Below are 16,688 nucleotides of genomic sequence, written 5' to 3' on the forward strand. Positions count from 1 at the left end.
AGGCCATGAAGTGGCCCTGCAACCCCCATGTCACAGGACCAGACCCAAAGTGCCCCCCCAAAAAGTCCCAGCCAGCACCACCGGCGAGGAAGGCTGCCCCCAAACAACCCAAGTATGGATATGGTATTACACTCACCAAAAACTGCTGCAGACAGAATGGGAAAAACATGGAGGTACTGTCTTGTGAGCACAGGTATATGCTCTGCTGACTTAGGTCACATGGATCTTTTAAAGGGGAGTGCCAGCTGCCCAGAAAGGGGAGAAAAACACAAAATCCGACATGGAGATAGAGAAGCGGCTGCACATCACACCTATGGCTGATACTAATGCTGCTAAGCCTATTTTAAAAAGTAGCAGGAGACACCTGTGCACACATGACTTGTACCTCCTATCCTTCCAATTCTACTTGCTGGAGTGTGGTGAGTGTTTTAGACGTTGTTCACACGTGTTGTTTAGTGACAGCCTTCTCCGCCGGCGGTGCCTGCTGGGATTTACGAGGGCCTCTGGTTATCGGTCCTGTGACAGTGGGGTTGCAGGGCCGTTCTATGGCCTCCCTTCCCTATTTTTGCACGCCTTGCGGGGATGGCGGTCGCTGACTGACACGGTGGTGAGTTAGTGTAGGGACCCATGTGAGCCAGAAGACCTGCACCCTGGTACATGGGGCAATATGGTTTAATCAAATTATATACCAACATCCTGGAGTTGGTTTTTAAATGTAGCTGAGAAGCATTAGTATCAGCCATAGGTGTGAGGTGCAGCGCTATTTTCTCTTCTTGTCTGTATAGTATCAATATTTCGGTGCATCGTGCATCCCTACCCCCAGTACACCGATATCCCCTCCACTCTGTGATGCGCCTTCAGAATCAAGTATGGCTGTGTCACCCAAGGGAGGTGATATCTGTGTACTGGGCCAACAGTGCATAGAGCGGCCCTATAAGCACACCACAAAACTGGCACAGATGGATTGTTGGCACTCTGATCTATGGATAAACCTAAAGAACTGGATGTCAGCTCACCGGATCTATGCGCCTGTGTCGACTAGATAATGTAAAAAAATACTGCTCTGTCTGGCGGCTGCCGCACTCAACAATACTGTACACTGTGCCGCCAGAGATTGCTTTTCCCAGGTAATGTATGGGCACCAAGCCTTGCTTAGGCCCTGAATGTCATATGGATGGGGTTGCAGTACTGTATGAAACAGATCATCCCCCCCAGTCAAATATCATTTAGGAAAGAGTCTACCACAAGGGACCCTGCCTCCTGGGCATAAGTTACCCTGCCCCTACACAAGTGACTCTGCCTCCCAAACAACTGCCCTTCCCCTCGTTTTTACTTACACATGGGTGGAGCTGCTTACTTCATTGGTGGAGCAGGGGACCTGCTTGTGCTCTCCTGTTCCTGAGTGTGCAGGTGCTGCCTAGGCTGTGGAGTCGGTAAGCCCCAGGCCCTGACCCTGGCTCCTTCATAAATGACCAATCAGAGGAGTTATTTGTCACACTGCTGTAAAGTAGATCTGGCTCAGCAGATTCCTAATGTCCTACATGATTCTGCGGCGACTTCTGAGTGAATTAAGGCCCTATTACACGGGCCGACAGTGAGAAGCAAAGGAGCACTGTCGTCGCTCTTTTGCTCCTTGTTCACCGCTTGCTGCCGCTGCTATTACACGCAACAGCAGCCAGAGGGGGAGTGCAGGAGGGGCGGGGCTGCCCGGGTGACCGCTGATCGTCCGGGCAGCCCATAGCATATAGCAGCGGTCTGCTGCCGACGCTCTTATTCCACGAAGCGACGGCAGCAGATCGCTGCTATGTAAGTCGTTGAAGACGTTGAAAGACATGTTGAAAGACAAACAACTTCAACGATCAGCTAATCAGTTTCCTATTCCTCGGTACAATTATCGGACGAATACGGCCAATAATCGCTTCGTGGAAAAGGGCCTTAAGTATTCACCATACACAACAAAACATTGCTAACAATGCCAGATACCTGTGATATACAGGGGTAAGCCATAGGCCCGGATTTATCAGCTTTCTGTCAGTGTCTGTGCTCCTGAATCATTGCAGGGGCATGGGTATCGGTAAATAGGACTTTTTTTTTTTAATTATTATTATGATCCCACCACCCGCACTCATTCTCACAAATCTTCTGTTTACTGCTACACTACTTAGGGCTGCTTCTCTTTCCTATCCTTATTACACAGGATATCTTCATATTACACTGCTGCTCATATACAGTCATGCACACATCCAGGAAGAGAACAGCACACAATGGACTCTTCCAGCTCAGAAACAAACTGCCAAATAGAGACGACCAACTTTTCCCTTACCGCTCCTTTCTAATAGGGCCAGTGGTTCATTATGGGGAAATACCTTTTTAACTAAATGTACAGATGTAGCCACCTTTAACATGATCCCTGACGCGTTAATTTTCTGATTTAATGCGTCAGGGTGATGGCAAGGAAAGTTCTTTGGTGTAGTTCCAGACTTGGCCAGTAGGTGGCAGTACTACAGTTGAAATCATTTACTATAGGAGTTCAGCTCTGGTGCTATCTGCGGCTGTGTCCTCTCTCTCTACTGCAAATGCCATAAACTCTCCTAAACTGTAACCCATATTTAAATCTGTACTGTAATGACAGAACCTGGTTCTGTAATTTATTAGAATCATATTATAAGGCCCTTATTGCAATGCCAGAACCTACTGGGTTCTGTCATTACAGTAAGGGAAATTAATATGCGCCAAACTCATGATCGTTTTTGGTATCTAGTGGAGAGAGAGGATGGCCAGCAGATCATGGCAGATATCTCTGAGTACAGATAATGTAGTAGATGTCACCTGCAGTCCTATGTAACACCACAGATAACACAGTGATATTTCTAAGCACAGATAATGTAGTAGATGTCAACTGCAGTCCTATGTATCACCACAGATAACACAGTGATATTTCTAAGCACAGATAATGTAGTAGATGTCAACTGCAGTCCTATGTATCACCACAGATAACACAGTGATATCTCTGAGTATATATAATGTAGTAGCTGTCACCTGCAGCCCTATGTGAGATGATAGCCCCTTTACCCCCTGTGTTGTGAGAATGCCAGTCAGCATGGGGCAAAGGGTGCACTTTACTGAGGGAGGGGATACTGGGAGCAGGTAAGGGGCACAGCATGCACATAGAGGGGGAAGGGGGAAGCAGAGGGCAAATAACCTGAACTGTAGCCCCACCACATCTAGTGCTCTATGATGCCTCCCCCAGTACTGTATATAAACGGCACCCAGCACTTCCGAGACCCCCCATTATATAACCCTGCTTCCTCCCCATGTGCAGACCCTTCCCCCTCCCTCCAGTACTGTATAAAAGCTGTACCTGATCCCTTAGAGATTAGACAGCCCCCTCCCCCAGTGCCTGAAATCATGTAAAAAAAAAGTTAGTGAATATTTGTAGAGAAAAATAAAGGTGTTTGTGTGTTGGGTACAGATCTCCCCATATTCAGGTGATGGTTGCAATTTGCTACTTCTGTAAGGATCACCTGATGGGTAAATCTGTTCTGAAAGAAAAAAACACCTTAATTTTTCTCTAAAAGTATTGTCCTGTCATCCCACAGAGCCTTTCCCTAACATTGTGTCATAGACTGCAGGAAAAGAAGCCGTCATTTCCTACTCACACATCACTATCCCCTCCTCTGCGATGCTTGCCTTCTTCTCTCCGCGATGTGATGCCGTTCTTCCTCTATGACATTCACTTCACTGCTCAGTAACTCTTAATTGATTCATTGATACTTTTCTTAACCACATAGTAAACACCAATTTATTGTGGTAATTGATAATGATGAGTGACAGTTAGGCTACAGACACAGTAATAAACATGTTGCTGCTGGAGGGACTCGATCTCACGGCCCTCACCATGGGAGGCAGAGCCCTTACCTCTACTCTCTGTCCCATTGTATTACAATGGAGTTCAGTCTGTAATCTTACAGCTGCCCTGCCATAGTGGGCTACACTGACAGGGCAGCTAAAACATTGTATGTTTGTAGCCCAGCTGTCACTCATAAACAATTAGCACAATAAATTGGTGTGTAATATGTGGTTAGGAAAAGTATGAATTAATCAATTAAGAGTTACTGAGCAGTGAATGAGATAGAGAGTGCAGAGGAGGATACATAGGAGAAGGAGATCGCAGAGGAGGGGATAGCACTGTGTAAGTAGGAAATGGCTGCATCTTTTCCTTCAGTCTATGACACAATGTTAGGGAAAGGCTAATTGTTAATGTGGGATGACAGGACAATACTTTTGGAGAAAAATTAAGGTGTTTTTTCTTTGCGAACACATTTACTCATCATGTGATCCTTACAGAAGTTGCATATTGCAATAAGCACCTGAATATGGGGAAATCTGTGCAAAAAACACCTTTCTTTTTCTCCAAAAATATTCACTGACTTTTTCACATGATTTCAGGCACTGGGGGAGGGGGCTGTCTAATCTCTAAGGGACCAGGTACAGCTTTTATACAGTACTGGAGGGAGGGGGAAGGGTCTGCACATGGGGAGGAAGCAGGGTTATACAATGGGGGGTCTCGGAAGTGCTGGGTGCCGTTTATATACAGTACTGGGGGAGGCATTATAGAGCACTGGATGTGGTGGGGCTGCAGTTCAGGTTATTTGCCCTCTGCTCCCCTCTCCCCCTCTATGTGCATGCTGTGCCCTCACCTGCTCCCAGTATCCCATCCCTCAGTAAAGTGCACCCTGTGCCCCATGCTGATCGACACACACAGCACACAGAGCAATGGTGGGACAAGGGTGAACAGAGCCTGGGCTGTACACACTATGCAAACATCCCCCACACCCCTCCTCTCAGCAGTGATTGATGTCCTTTCTCCAGCACTGGTCCAGGATACAGGTAGAGGGGCTCCCACTGGCTCAACTGATCCCCTCTTACAGGAGCCCGCACAGTGCTGAGTCCTGGGGTGCAGAGTGTACAGGGCTGGGACTCAACTCAGCTCTGTGGAGAAGACTGATCTGTCCCTGCCCGTGCGGCTACACATGCAGCTCAGTCTGGTAAGGTGCAGCACAGAGGCATGGAGAGCAGCTGTCAACTACTGCAGAGGCAGGGGAAGGTCTGCCATGTAGCAGACCTGCAGTCCCTTTACCCCCTGTGCTGTGTGTGTCGATCAGCATGGGGCACAGGGTGCACTTTACTGAGGGAGGGGATACTGGGAGCAGGTGAGGGCACAGCATGCATATAGAGGGGGAAGGGGGGAGCAGAGGGCAAATAACCTGAACTGTAGCCCCACCACATCTAGTGCTCTATGATGCCTCCCCCAGTACTGTATATAAACGGCACCCAGCACTTCCGAGACCCCCCCATTGTATAACCCTGCTTCCTCCCCATGTGCAGACCCTTCCCCCTCCCTCCAGTACTGTATAAAAGCTGTACCTGGTCCCTTAGAGATTAGACAGCCCCCTCCCCCAGTGCCTGAAATCATGTGAAAAAGTCCGTGAATATTTTTGAAGAAAAAGAAAGGTGTTTTTTGCACAGATTTCCCCATATTCAGGTGCTTATTGCAATATGCAACTTCTGTTAGGATCACCTGATGAGTAAATGTGTTCGCAAAGAAAAAACACCTTAATTTTTCTCCAAAAGTATTGTCCTGTCATCCCACATTAACAATTAGCCTTTCCCTAACATTGTGTCATAGACTGAAGGAAAAGATGCAGCCATTTCCTACTTACACAGTGCTATCCCCTCCTCTGCGATCTCCTTCTCCTATGTATCCTCCTCTGCGCTCTCTCTCTCTCTCTCTCTCTCTCTCTCTCTCATTCACTGCTCAGTAACTCTTAATTGATTCATTCATTCTTTTCCTAACCACATATTACACACTAATTTATTGTGCTAATTGTTTATGATGAGTGACAGCTGGGCTACAAACATACAATGTTATAGCTGCCCTGTCAGTGTAGCCCACTATGGCAGGGCTCCCTCCAGCAGCAACATATTTATTATTGTGTCTGTAGCCTAACTGTCACTCATCATTATCAATTAGCACAATAAATTGGTGTTTACTATGTGGTTAAGAAAAGTATCAATGAATCAATTAAGAGTTACTGAGCAGTGAAGTGAATGTCCTTGAGGAAGAACGGCATCACATCGCGGAGAGAAGAAGGCAAGCATCGCAGAGGAGGGGATAGTGATGTGTAAGTAGGAAATGGCTGCTTCTTTTCCTGCAGTCTATGACACAATGTTAGGGAAAGGCTCTGTGGGATGACAGGACAATACTTTTGGAGAAAAATTAAGGTGTTTCTTTTCTTTCAGAACAGTTTTACCCATCAGGTGATCCTTACAGAAGTAGGAAATTGCAACAATCACCTGAATATGGGGAGATCTGTACCCAACACACAAACACCTTTATTTTTCTCTACAAATATTCACTAACTTTTTTTTTTACATGATTTCAGGCACTGGGGGAGGGGGCTGTCTAATCTCTAAGGGACCAGGTACAGCTTTTATACAGTACTGGAGGGAGGGGGAAGGGTCTGCACATGGGGAGGAAGCAGGGTTATGCAATGGGGGGGGGGAGGGTCTCGGAAGTGCTGGGTGCCGTTTATATACAGTACTGGGGGAGGCATCATAGAGCACTAGATGTGGTGGGGCTACAGTTCAGGTTATTTTCCCTCTGCTCCCCCCTTCCCCCTCTATGTGCATGCTGTGCCCCTCACCTGCTCCCAGTATCCCATCCCTCAGTAAAGTGCACCCTGTGCCCCATGCTGATTGACACACACAGCACAGGGGGTAAAGGGGCTATCAGCTTCATTCATTCTAGTCACATATTCTAGTTATCTCTGCTGTTACATAGGACTGCAGGTGACATCTACTACATTATCTGTACTCAGAGAGAAATCACTGTGTTATCTGTGGTGTTGTATAGGACTGCAGGTGACACCTGCTTCATAGGTGATCATAATGCTGGGAATGCCTAAACTGTGTTCTGTCACTATAGAAAACAATTTGAAATTGCCGCCAACTCAGGGAGACTTTCTGCTTTGGCTACAGAAACCCAGTAGAAAAGCTGAAAATCTGCACTGTGTAATTTTACATTGATCCATGCGCCACCTGGTGGTGAAATGTAAGAATTACATGTAAAATCTCTTCACGCGTTAAGGTATCTTTGACGGGGAAACGTTACTGTGTCGGGCTGATGCGTCAACGCGATCATGGTAAGGATGGCTACATCTGTATTATATATATATATATATATATATATATATATATATATATATATATATATATATATATATATATATATATATATATATATAATAGATGGGCCTTAGATTGATATAACATATATTTAGCAACAGTTATAAAATTCAGATGAAGTCAAGAATCAAACTTTTTTATAGTTTTTTTTTTTTTTTTTTTTTTTTTTTTTTACTTTATTAAAAGCTGGAGTCTACAAGCTGGTACATGTTTTTTTTCCCCCAACTCCAGCCAAAACTAGCTCCGACTCATAGCCCTGGGTACCGCCCATTTGTACATAGATTAAAATATAGTGTATGCATACATGTACCCCTCAGCCTGCTTCGTATCAAGATTGAGAAACACTGAGCTAGATAACTCCAAATTTATTTCTAATTACTTCTAGTTTACATTTAAAGGGCTATTCTGGCTCAATAACATGTTAAAAATCTACTGGCTGGCCAAGCTGGTTCATTAATGCAGCCAGTGACTGGTTGAGCAACATTTGTGGTAGGGAGGACACATAGCAGGAAAACAGAAGCAACGGAGACCAGGAGCTGTGAAGGAAAGGGACAGGTTTTTTTTTTAGGTTTTTTTTTTTTTTTTTTTTTTTTAATGGCACCCCCAGATCCTTTTTCAATTTTTTTTTTTATTGCTCTGAAATGCCCCTTTTTAAATGTATTAGTTTTTTTTATTTAAATGTCATATATAAAGTGTATAGTTTTGTCTCATAGAAATAGTTTTTTTATAGGCTCTGGAGAAGAAAGGAATTGGACATTTTAATGAAAAAGATTTGAAAGATCGGAACAAACAAATACAAGAAGATAATCGGTTAGAGCTACAAAAGGTGAGGTTTAACATATTTCAAAAAAATCTTTTTAATTATACTTGTTCTTTTTGTTACATTACCCTCCATGATTTTGGGGTTCTTATTGCTTTTATTGAGATTGAGAGTTCCCTTCATGTTGTTCAGCTATTTCTCATTCTCGCTATATCAGGGGGTAGTATTAGAGCTTGCCAGTTTGCCAGTAGTACTTATACCTGGACTTCCTTTCCACTGCTATGCCAGGACTTAGTGCTCTGGACTGAACAGGTTGGCACTAGAATTCTCCCTCTGTAAGGTGTCTGTCATCTTGCAATCAGATAGTGAAGTCCCAATGGTGGGACAGTAAAATAAAGTTAAAAATAAAATGTAGAGATATTTAGTATCTCAAGCTTTATCTTTGGCTGTCCAGGCATGATGGGAGTTGTAGTTTTGGAACAGTTGGAGAGCCAAGGTTCCCTACCCCTGAGTTAAAGCATCACAAAGCTATAACAGCAAAAATGGGCTTTGGTCCTTGAGGCCAGTCCTAAAGGGGTAAATACAATGTAAAGTAGTCATTGTACAGCCTGTGTAAATTTGGTGTGCCCTCAAAATAATCCGGCACACAGCCAATAATGTCTAAACCCCTGGAACCAAAAACGAACACAAAAATGGCAAAAGCGGCCTTGTTACACATTTTCCCTCTGCAGTGTCATGTGACTCTTTTGGTGTTAGGTTTGAATAAGGAGCAGGTGTGTTAACTTTGTTATCACTCTCACTCTGGTCACTGGAAGTTCAACGTGGCAAAGAAGAACTCTTTGAGGTTTTAGAAAAAAAAAAAAAAAAACCTAATGGTACTTTTACACGGAGCGATAATTCGCCCAATCGCACGATTAACGATTTTGAATGAACAATGTTTTTTTTATAACTATCAGCGTTTAGACAGAACAAAACATCGTACGGAAAATTCGCTATGCGATCGTTTAAGCCTATCTCAAACGATCAACGATGATTTGAGAACATGTTGAAAGATCAAAATGAACGATTTATCGCTTGTCGTTTGATCGTTCCCTGCTTTTAAACGTACGATTATCGTTCGAATTCGATCGTTATCGTGCAAATTCGAACTATAAATCATTCCGTGTAAAAGGACCATAAGAAGACTTTCTCATAAAGCTGGCCAAGGCCAGACGTGTCAAACTCAGGCCCTCCAGCTGTTTTAAAACTACAATTCCCATCATGACTGGACAGCCAAAGCTATAGCTTTGGCTGTCCAGGCATGATGGGATTTGTAGTTTTGCAACAGCTGGAGGGCCTGAGTTTGACATCCCTGGCCTAGTCTATAGCGGGCTGCAGCTTGGAAGCCATAACAATACAGAGGTTTAACAAAACAGATTCAACTCAAAACAGTCGACCAAAGAGGTTGAGAGAGTACATGCTTCATAACCAGAGGTTGTCTTTTCAAAATAGATGTATGCTTCTATTGTGCTGTGAGGGCTGTCAGCATTTCTTCAGAGATTAAAGGGGTGGGGGTCAACCCATCAGTGCTCAGACTGTATGCCGCACACTGCATCAAATTGGTCTGCATGACTGTTTGAGAAAAAATCCTTTTCTAAAGTTGATGCACAAGAAAGCCTGCTCAAGACAAGTGGAATAAGGACATGGATTACTGGAACCATGTTATGTGGCCTGATGAGAAAGATAAACTTATTTAATTCAGATGGTGTCAAGTGTGTGGTGTCAACCAGGTGAGTAGTACAAAGACAAGTGTGTCTTGCCTACAGCCAAGCCCGGTCATGGGAGTGTCATGGTTTGGGGCTACATCAGTGCTACTTGTCGTTGGGAGCTACAGTTCATTGAGGAGACTATTAATGCCAACATGTACTGTGACATACTGAAGCAGATCATGGTCGTCGCCCTTTGGAAGCTGGGACGAAGGGCCGTATTCCAACACAATGCTGACCCTAATCACACTTTTAAGAGCTAAAGGTGCTCAAACCTTATTGCGCATCTGTGGGGGCCTCCCTTAAACAAACGGAGGAGGGAGTGCAAGGTTGCTAACATGCACCTTGCTACATGATGATATAATGAGTAAGGGGCCTATTCCACGGAGCGATAATTGGCCCGATTCGGACGATTATCGCTCCGTTGAATAGAGAATGATCAGCTGAGGATCGTGTCATCGGCTGATCGTTCATTTAGGTTCAAACCTAAAATAATCAGTCGCCTCTCGCGCATCGCTACAGGGAATAGCGGGCCCGGTAGGCAACAGACTATTTCACAAACATCATACATTACCTGTCCAGGCTGCAGATCTTCTCCTTCTCCCAGGACTGCCGCGGCCAGTGATTGCCTGAGCGCTCTGTCAAGCCGCTCCGAAGCTGATGCTGCCGCGCAGGACCGGGAGAAGGAGAAGACCTGCGCCTGGACAGGTAATGTATGAAACAAGGGCTGCAAGGACATCGGCTGTGGAATAGGCCCAGTAAACGAGCGCCAATCTAGCAGATCGGCGCTCATTTACATCGTTGATCGGACCCTGCTCGGCCTCTGGAATAGGACCTTAAAGGAGAAGTCCGGCGAAAATTTTTATTTAAGTATTGTCACGGGAAATGCTTATAAAGTGCTTTTTTTTCCCCTGCACTTACCACTGCATCAAGGTTTCACTTCCTGGATAACATGGTGATGTCACGACCCGACTCCCAGAGCTGTGCGGGCTGTGGCTGCTGGAGAGGATGATGGCAGATTGATTCTCAATGTCCCTCCAGTGCCCTGTGTCCCCCTGCCATCATCCTCTCCAGCAGCCTTAGCCAGCACAGCTCTGGGAGTTGGGTCGTGACATCACCATTTTATCCAGGAAGTGAAGCCTTGATGCAGTAGTAAGTGCAGGAAAAAAAGCAGTTTTTAAGCACTTCCCATAATAAGTGTATATTGGTGATTTGTATAACTTTTGGGGGGCAATACAATACTTTAATAAACATTTTTGCCAGACTTCTCCTTTAAGTGGAAGAGGATTCCAGTGGTAACCTGCGAAGCTCTAGTGAAAGTAAGTTAAAGCCGTGCTGTAAAATATTGGTGGCCACACAATGTATTGACACTGGGCAAAATTTGGCCATTTTTACTTAGGGGTGTACTCTTTTGTTGCAAGGGGTTTAGGGTGCATTTACACATACAGGACCCGCTGCAGATCTGCAGCAGATTTGATGGTGCAGACTTGAAGTTGCAGATTCAAAGCAAATAAAATCCGCACCATCAAATCTGCTGTGGATCCTGTACATGTGAATGCACCCTCAGGGTGCTTTCACACGTACAGGATCTGCAGCTGATTTGATTGCGCAGATTTGAAGTTGCAGATTCAATGCAAAGTAACTCTGGGCCATCAAATCTGCTGCGGATTCAAATTTGCGCCATCAAACCTGCTGCAGATCCTGTATGTGTAAACGCACCCTTAGGCTATGTTCACACTACGTATATTTCCGTCCATAGAGCGAACCGCGAATATACGCACGTAGTTTTGAGGTTGATGCGTTCGCTTGAAAGTATACAATATACGGCAGCACAATACACACTACGTATGAACTTACGACCGGATCGTATACGGCGCCGTGAAAAATGAACAAGACCATTGTTTGAGGACGGAAATGTTCCAACTCACGGCCGTGGATTTCCATGCGGTCCCGTACAAAGTACTTATTTCAGCAAAATTGAACTTTTATTTTTCGATCCAAAAGGTTCTGTGTGTTTTATTGGGCTGGGCGAAGATTTCCAAGTAAATGACCTGGGAAGCATAACTGTACTACGGGCGTATGTTCGCGGTTCGTACGCATCCGGCCGCATGTCTATTTTTCCCACGGACGTAGTTTCAGCCGCACATGTCCGGCCGTACGCGCCCGGAAACGTACGTAGTGTGAACATAGCCTTAGGGTGCGTTCACACGTACAGGATCCGCAGCAGATTATCTGCAGATCCGCAGCAGATTTGATGGTGCAGATTTCATACTGTGTTCAGTTATTCAGATGAAATCTGCTGCGCATCCGCAGCAGAAAATCCGCTGCGGATACGGTACGTGTGAACATACCCTAAGGTTACAAACACACTTGCCGGATCTGCAGCGAGTCTCCTTGCTGCGTTTTTGCAGGGAGACTCGCTGCAGATCCCGGCCCTATACTTACAATAGCAGAGAAACTCGCAGCAGGGATGTACATCCCTGCTGTGATTTTGTCTGCAGCCCGCCCCATTAACCCCCCGGCCGCCGGACATTATACATTACCCGGTCCCCGTTCTGCTTGCTTCGGGGCTCCCGGTGTCTTCACGGCCCGCCCGACCAATCAGTGCGCTGCGGCGGGGCAGCGCACTGATTGGCCGGACGGAACTTGCCGGGAGCCGCTGAAGCAAGCAGGACCCGGGATCAGGTAATGTATATCCTGCCCGCCCCCCTGCAGCCCCGATCGCCCCCGGCCGCACGATCGCCCCCGGTCGCACGATCGACCCAAGCCCCGCAGCCCCTGGCCGCACGATCGCCCCCAGCCCCCGGCCGCACGATCGCCTGCAGCCCCCGGCCGCATGATCGCCCGCTGGGGGCGATCGTGCGGCCGGGGGCTGCGATGCTGGGGGCGATCGTGCGGTCGGGGGCTGCAGGGCTGCAGGCGATCGTGCGGCTGGGGGCGATCGTGCGGCCGGGGGCTGCGGGGCTGGGGGCGATCGTGCGGCCAGGGGCTTCGGGGCTGGGGGCGATCGTGCGGCCGATATACATTACCTGATCCCGGCTCCTGCTTGCTTCAGCGGCTCCCGGCACGTTCCGCCTGGCCAATCAGTGCGCTGCCCCGCCGCAGCGCACTGATTGGCCGGGCGGGCCGTGAAGACACCGGGAGCCCCGAAGCAGGAACGGGGACCCGGTAATGTATGTCCGGCGGCCGGGGGGTTAATGGGGCGGGCTGCAGACAAAATCGCAGCAGGGATGTACATCCCTGCTGCGAGTTTCTCTGCTATTGAAAGTATAGGGCCGGGATCTGCAGTGAGTCTCGCTGCAAAAACGCAGCAAGGAGACTCGCTGCAGATCCGGCAAGTGTTTGTAACCTTAGATATTATTTGTTGTGAGTTACTTTGAGGACACACAGAATTTAGGGCATGTTTACACTGAGCAAAAAAGGTGGAAATCCTGCCTGCCTCATTGTCCTAATGTTACGTGAACTGCCTTACACTTATACAAGCTGTACACTTTTTTTATTGTATCACAGTATCTCATATTCAGTGTTGTCCCATGAAATGGTGCTAAGTTAAATGATGTGACGTTTACTATTTAAAGGCCCATTTACCCATTCTCTACATTTGACATACATTTAAAATGTCAGATATCCTCTTCAGTTGGCACCCGCTGTCTCCAGGCTGCTTAACCCTTTCACTACCTGGAGTCATTGATTCCTCAATGCTCAGGTCGTGTTTGGACATCAGCTTATGGAATCATAATGATCCCATAAGCTGATGTCCGTATCTCTGTTCCCTGCTGCTGTTACGATCTTGTAACAGCGGCAGGGGAGGGGTGTGGGGGGGGGGGCGCGCCCAGCCTTCCCTCCCGATCCCCGACGGCTTCTGTAGCCAGTAAACCATGGCTACCATCGGGGCTCTGCGATCAGGGGTTGTTCAAGATCAGAACACAGCTACTTTCTTAAAAACACAGCACCCACACGAGCCCCAATGTAGTGTGTGTGTGTGTTATGTCATGCTCTTCCCTTTCCTTAACCCCTTTGCCTCCCATGACGTACCTGGTACGTCATGGTGGCACAAGGGAAGTTCAGAGAGGGGTCCAGAGGTGTCCCGCTGTTATCTGCAGCCGTGGAGTGCCTCCATTAGCCGACGCGGGTCCCGCTGCTGTGCCGACTAATTAAGCATTTAAATGCAGCTGTCAAACCTGACAACTGCATTTAAATGCTGTTCTCCTGATGTGTCTGGTGTCTAGTGGGACAGACCCCAATCCCCCCCCCCCCCCCGCCCCATGAGAGATCAATGCTGTGTATATAGAAGTCCCCAGGGGAACTTCTAATTAAAGTAAAAAATAAAGTAAAAATGTTTTTTTTTATAATAAAAAAAATCCCTTTCCCTAATAAAAGTCCTAATCACCCCCTTTTCCCATTTTATAAATATAAACTAGAAAATGTACCCGGCGCTGCCTGGGTATAGGGTGTCAGTGTGTTAATTAGATTTATTCTAAGGTGCCCAGGAGGCCAATCTATGTTCTTGTTTAAGGGGAAATCCCCAGTAGCCCTATATGCCCTTATATACCCGACAGTTCTGCACTGTTTATGGAAATTGTAGCTTAGGCACATTAGAAATAAACTAAACTTCAAACATCTGTCCTGTATACTTGTAGTGTATAGTGTGGGGGTGGGGGGCTGTATACCTGTAGTGTATAGTTGAGGGATCCTGTATACCTGTAGTGTATAGTTGAGGGGATCCTGTATACCAGGCCTCCCTTGAACTTATTTAATGAATCGGCCATGACAACATCATGTGGCAGAGAGTTCCACAGTCTTACCGCTCGTACAGTAAAGAACCCGCGTCGATGCTGCTGATAAAATCTTCTTTCCTCTAGACGTAGAGGATGCCCCCTAGTTATGATTACAGACCTAGGAGTAAAAAGATCACTACAAAGATCTCTGTACTGTCCATTCATATATTTGTACATTGTGATCAGATCGCCCCTAAGACGTCTTTTTTGTAGCGTAAATAACCCCAAGCTTGATAACCTGTCCTGGTACTGTAGCCCACCCATTCGCTTAATGACCTTTGTTGCCCTCCTCTGCACCCACTCCAGTTCAGCTGTGTCCTCCTTATATACCAGTGCCCAAAACTGTGCACCGTATTCCATGTGTGGTCTGACCAGTGATTTATAAAGAGGCAAAACTATGTTCTCATCTTTAGCATCTATACCTCTTTTGATGCATCCCATTATTTTATTAGCCTTGGCAGCTGCTGCCTGGCACTGATCACTAAAGTTGAGTTTACTGTCCACCAATACCCCCAGGTCCTTTTCGGAAGTAGTTTTACCCAGTGTTTTATTATTTAGCACATAACTGTACTTATTATTTCTATGGCCCAAGTGCATAACCTTACATTTATCCACATTAAACTTCATTTGCATTTGATGGGCATATTATATAACTAATCCTTGGTGTTCACCTTTATATACAGAAGTAACATCTGTCCTATTATATGTGCATATCATAGTTAAGGATATTGGACTGGTTTCCATCGGGCTTGATGAGCATATTAAGTAGCTGAATTCCCCCCCCTTTTTTTTTTTTTTTTTTTTTTTTTTTACAACTGCTTTGTTACATGTGTGTGCATAACTATTAGTGGGGATATTGCAACTGGGTCACCTTAACTATGCCACCAAAACCAGCTAATAAAGGGGTTCCTAAAGGTTCCCCAAAAGATAAGGTGGAGGGCACCAGGCTGGATAAATATTTAAAGACCCCTCCGGCAGGGAAAAGGTCTGGTACTAAAGATAGACTCCCCCTTGTTTCCAATCCGGGTACTCCCGGGTCTAGGTTCTCAGCACTGGCAGATATGGGTGCTGAAGGGGAGGGAGAAGTTGGAGGAACAGCCCCTCAACCAGAACTAGGAGAGATACTGGCTGAAGTACAGAACTGTGTTAGGGCTATTTCAGGGCTATCTTCTCAATTATCCCAGGTCTTGTCGGATATTACACTAATTAAAGATGACCTGAATAAAGTTAAGGATAGCGTAATGGGAATAGAAAAAGAAATGCCCACTATTGATCAAGCCCTGAAACACTCACATAGGGAATTAGAAGGTCTGAGGAAAGACAATCTAGAGGTCAGGACCAAATTGCAAGAACTAGAGGACAGGTCACGAAGATGTAATCTCAGGATAGTGGGATTCCCAGAAGGGGCGGAGGGGAACAATGCCACAGAGTTTCTACAAAAATGGATAAAAGAAACGGTAGGGGAGGCTGAGCTGTCCCCGTTGTTTGGGATAGAGCGAGCACACAGGGTCCCTGCAAGAGCCCCACCTCCTGGTGCCCTCCCACGTACATTAATAGCAAAAATTCTGTGCTCAGGGGATAGAGACGTGATTCTGAAGAAGACGAGGAATCTGGGAGATTTACAATATAACGGCAATAAGGTGGCGGTTTTCCCGGACTTCTCCAGAGCTACGCAAACTCAAAGGGCAAGCTTTGCAGGGGTTAAAAAACGGTTACATCAGGCGGAGATAAAGTTCTCCTTGCTGTTCCCGGCTAAGCTTAGAATCATGTACAATAATAGTGTTATGTTTTTCAGCGATTCACAAGCTGCTTCTGACTGGTTGGAAAGGGAAGGTCTATGAGGAGAATCTGCTCCTCTGTTATTTTTTCTGTGTATACATTACAGGCCTGAAACGACTAGCTTTGAGTTGGGGGGGGGGGGGTGGCAGCAGCAGGGGGGAAGGAGGGTGCAGTAGTAGGAATCCTTGGTATGTTGGCAAGGGTTAAAAGGGGTGTGGGATCCGGGAGGGGATCAGCCGGGGGGGAGGTTAGGGATCTTTTTTTTTTTTTTTTTTTTTTTTTTTCTTCTTTTTTTTTTTTTCTCTCTTTTTTTGTCTATCTGCCTACCGTTATGCTTTTCTTATGCGTGAATGATCTCAGATGGTTAGGGTTATCACA

The 16,688-nt window shown here is 46.2% G+C and overlaps 1 protein-coding gene across 1 annotated transcript in view; it reads left to right on the forward strand.

The window, feature by feature from the left end:
- CACTIN (cactin, spliceosome C complex subunit) overlaps positions 1-16,688 on the forward strand; it is an 83,496-nt gene that overhangs the window by 17,411 nt on the left and 49,397 nt on the right. The window contains exon 3 of the mRNA XM_069964541.1: positions 7,979-8,074. Within this exon, the coding sequence (XP_069820642.1) occupies positions 7,979-8,074 (96 nt within the window). The remainder of the gene's footprint in view (positions 1-7,978; positions 8,075-16,688) is intronic.

Source organism: Dendropsophus ebraccatus, chromosome 3, assembly GCF_027789765.1.
Source record: "Dendropsophus ebraccatus isolate aDenEbr1 chromosome 3, aDenEbr1.pat, whole genome shotgun sequence".
NCBI lineage: Eukaryota > Metazoa > Chordata > Amphibia > Anura > Hylidae > Dendropsophus > Dendropsophus ebraccatus.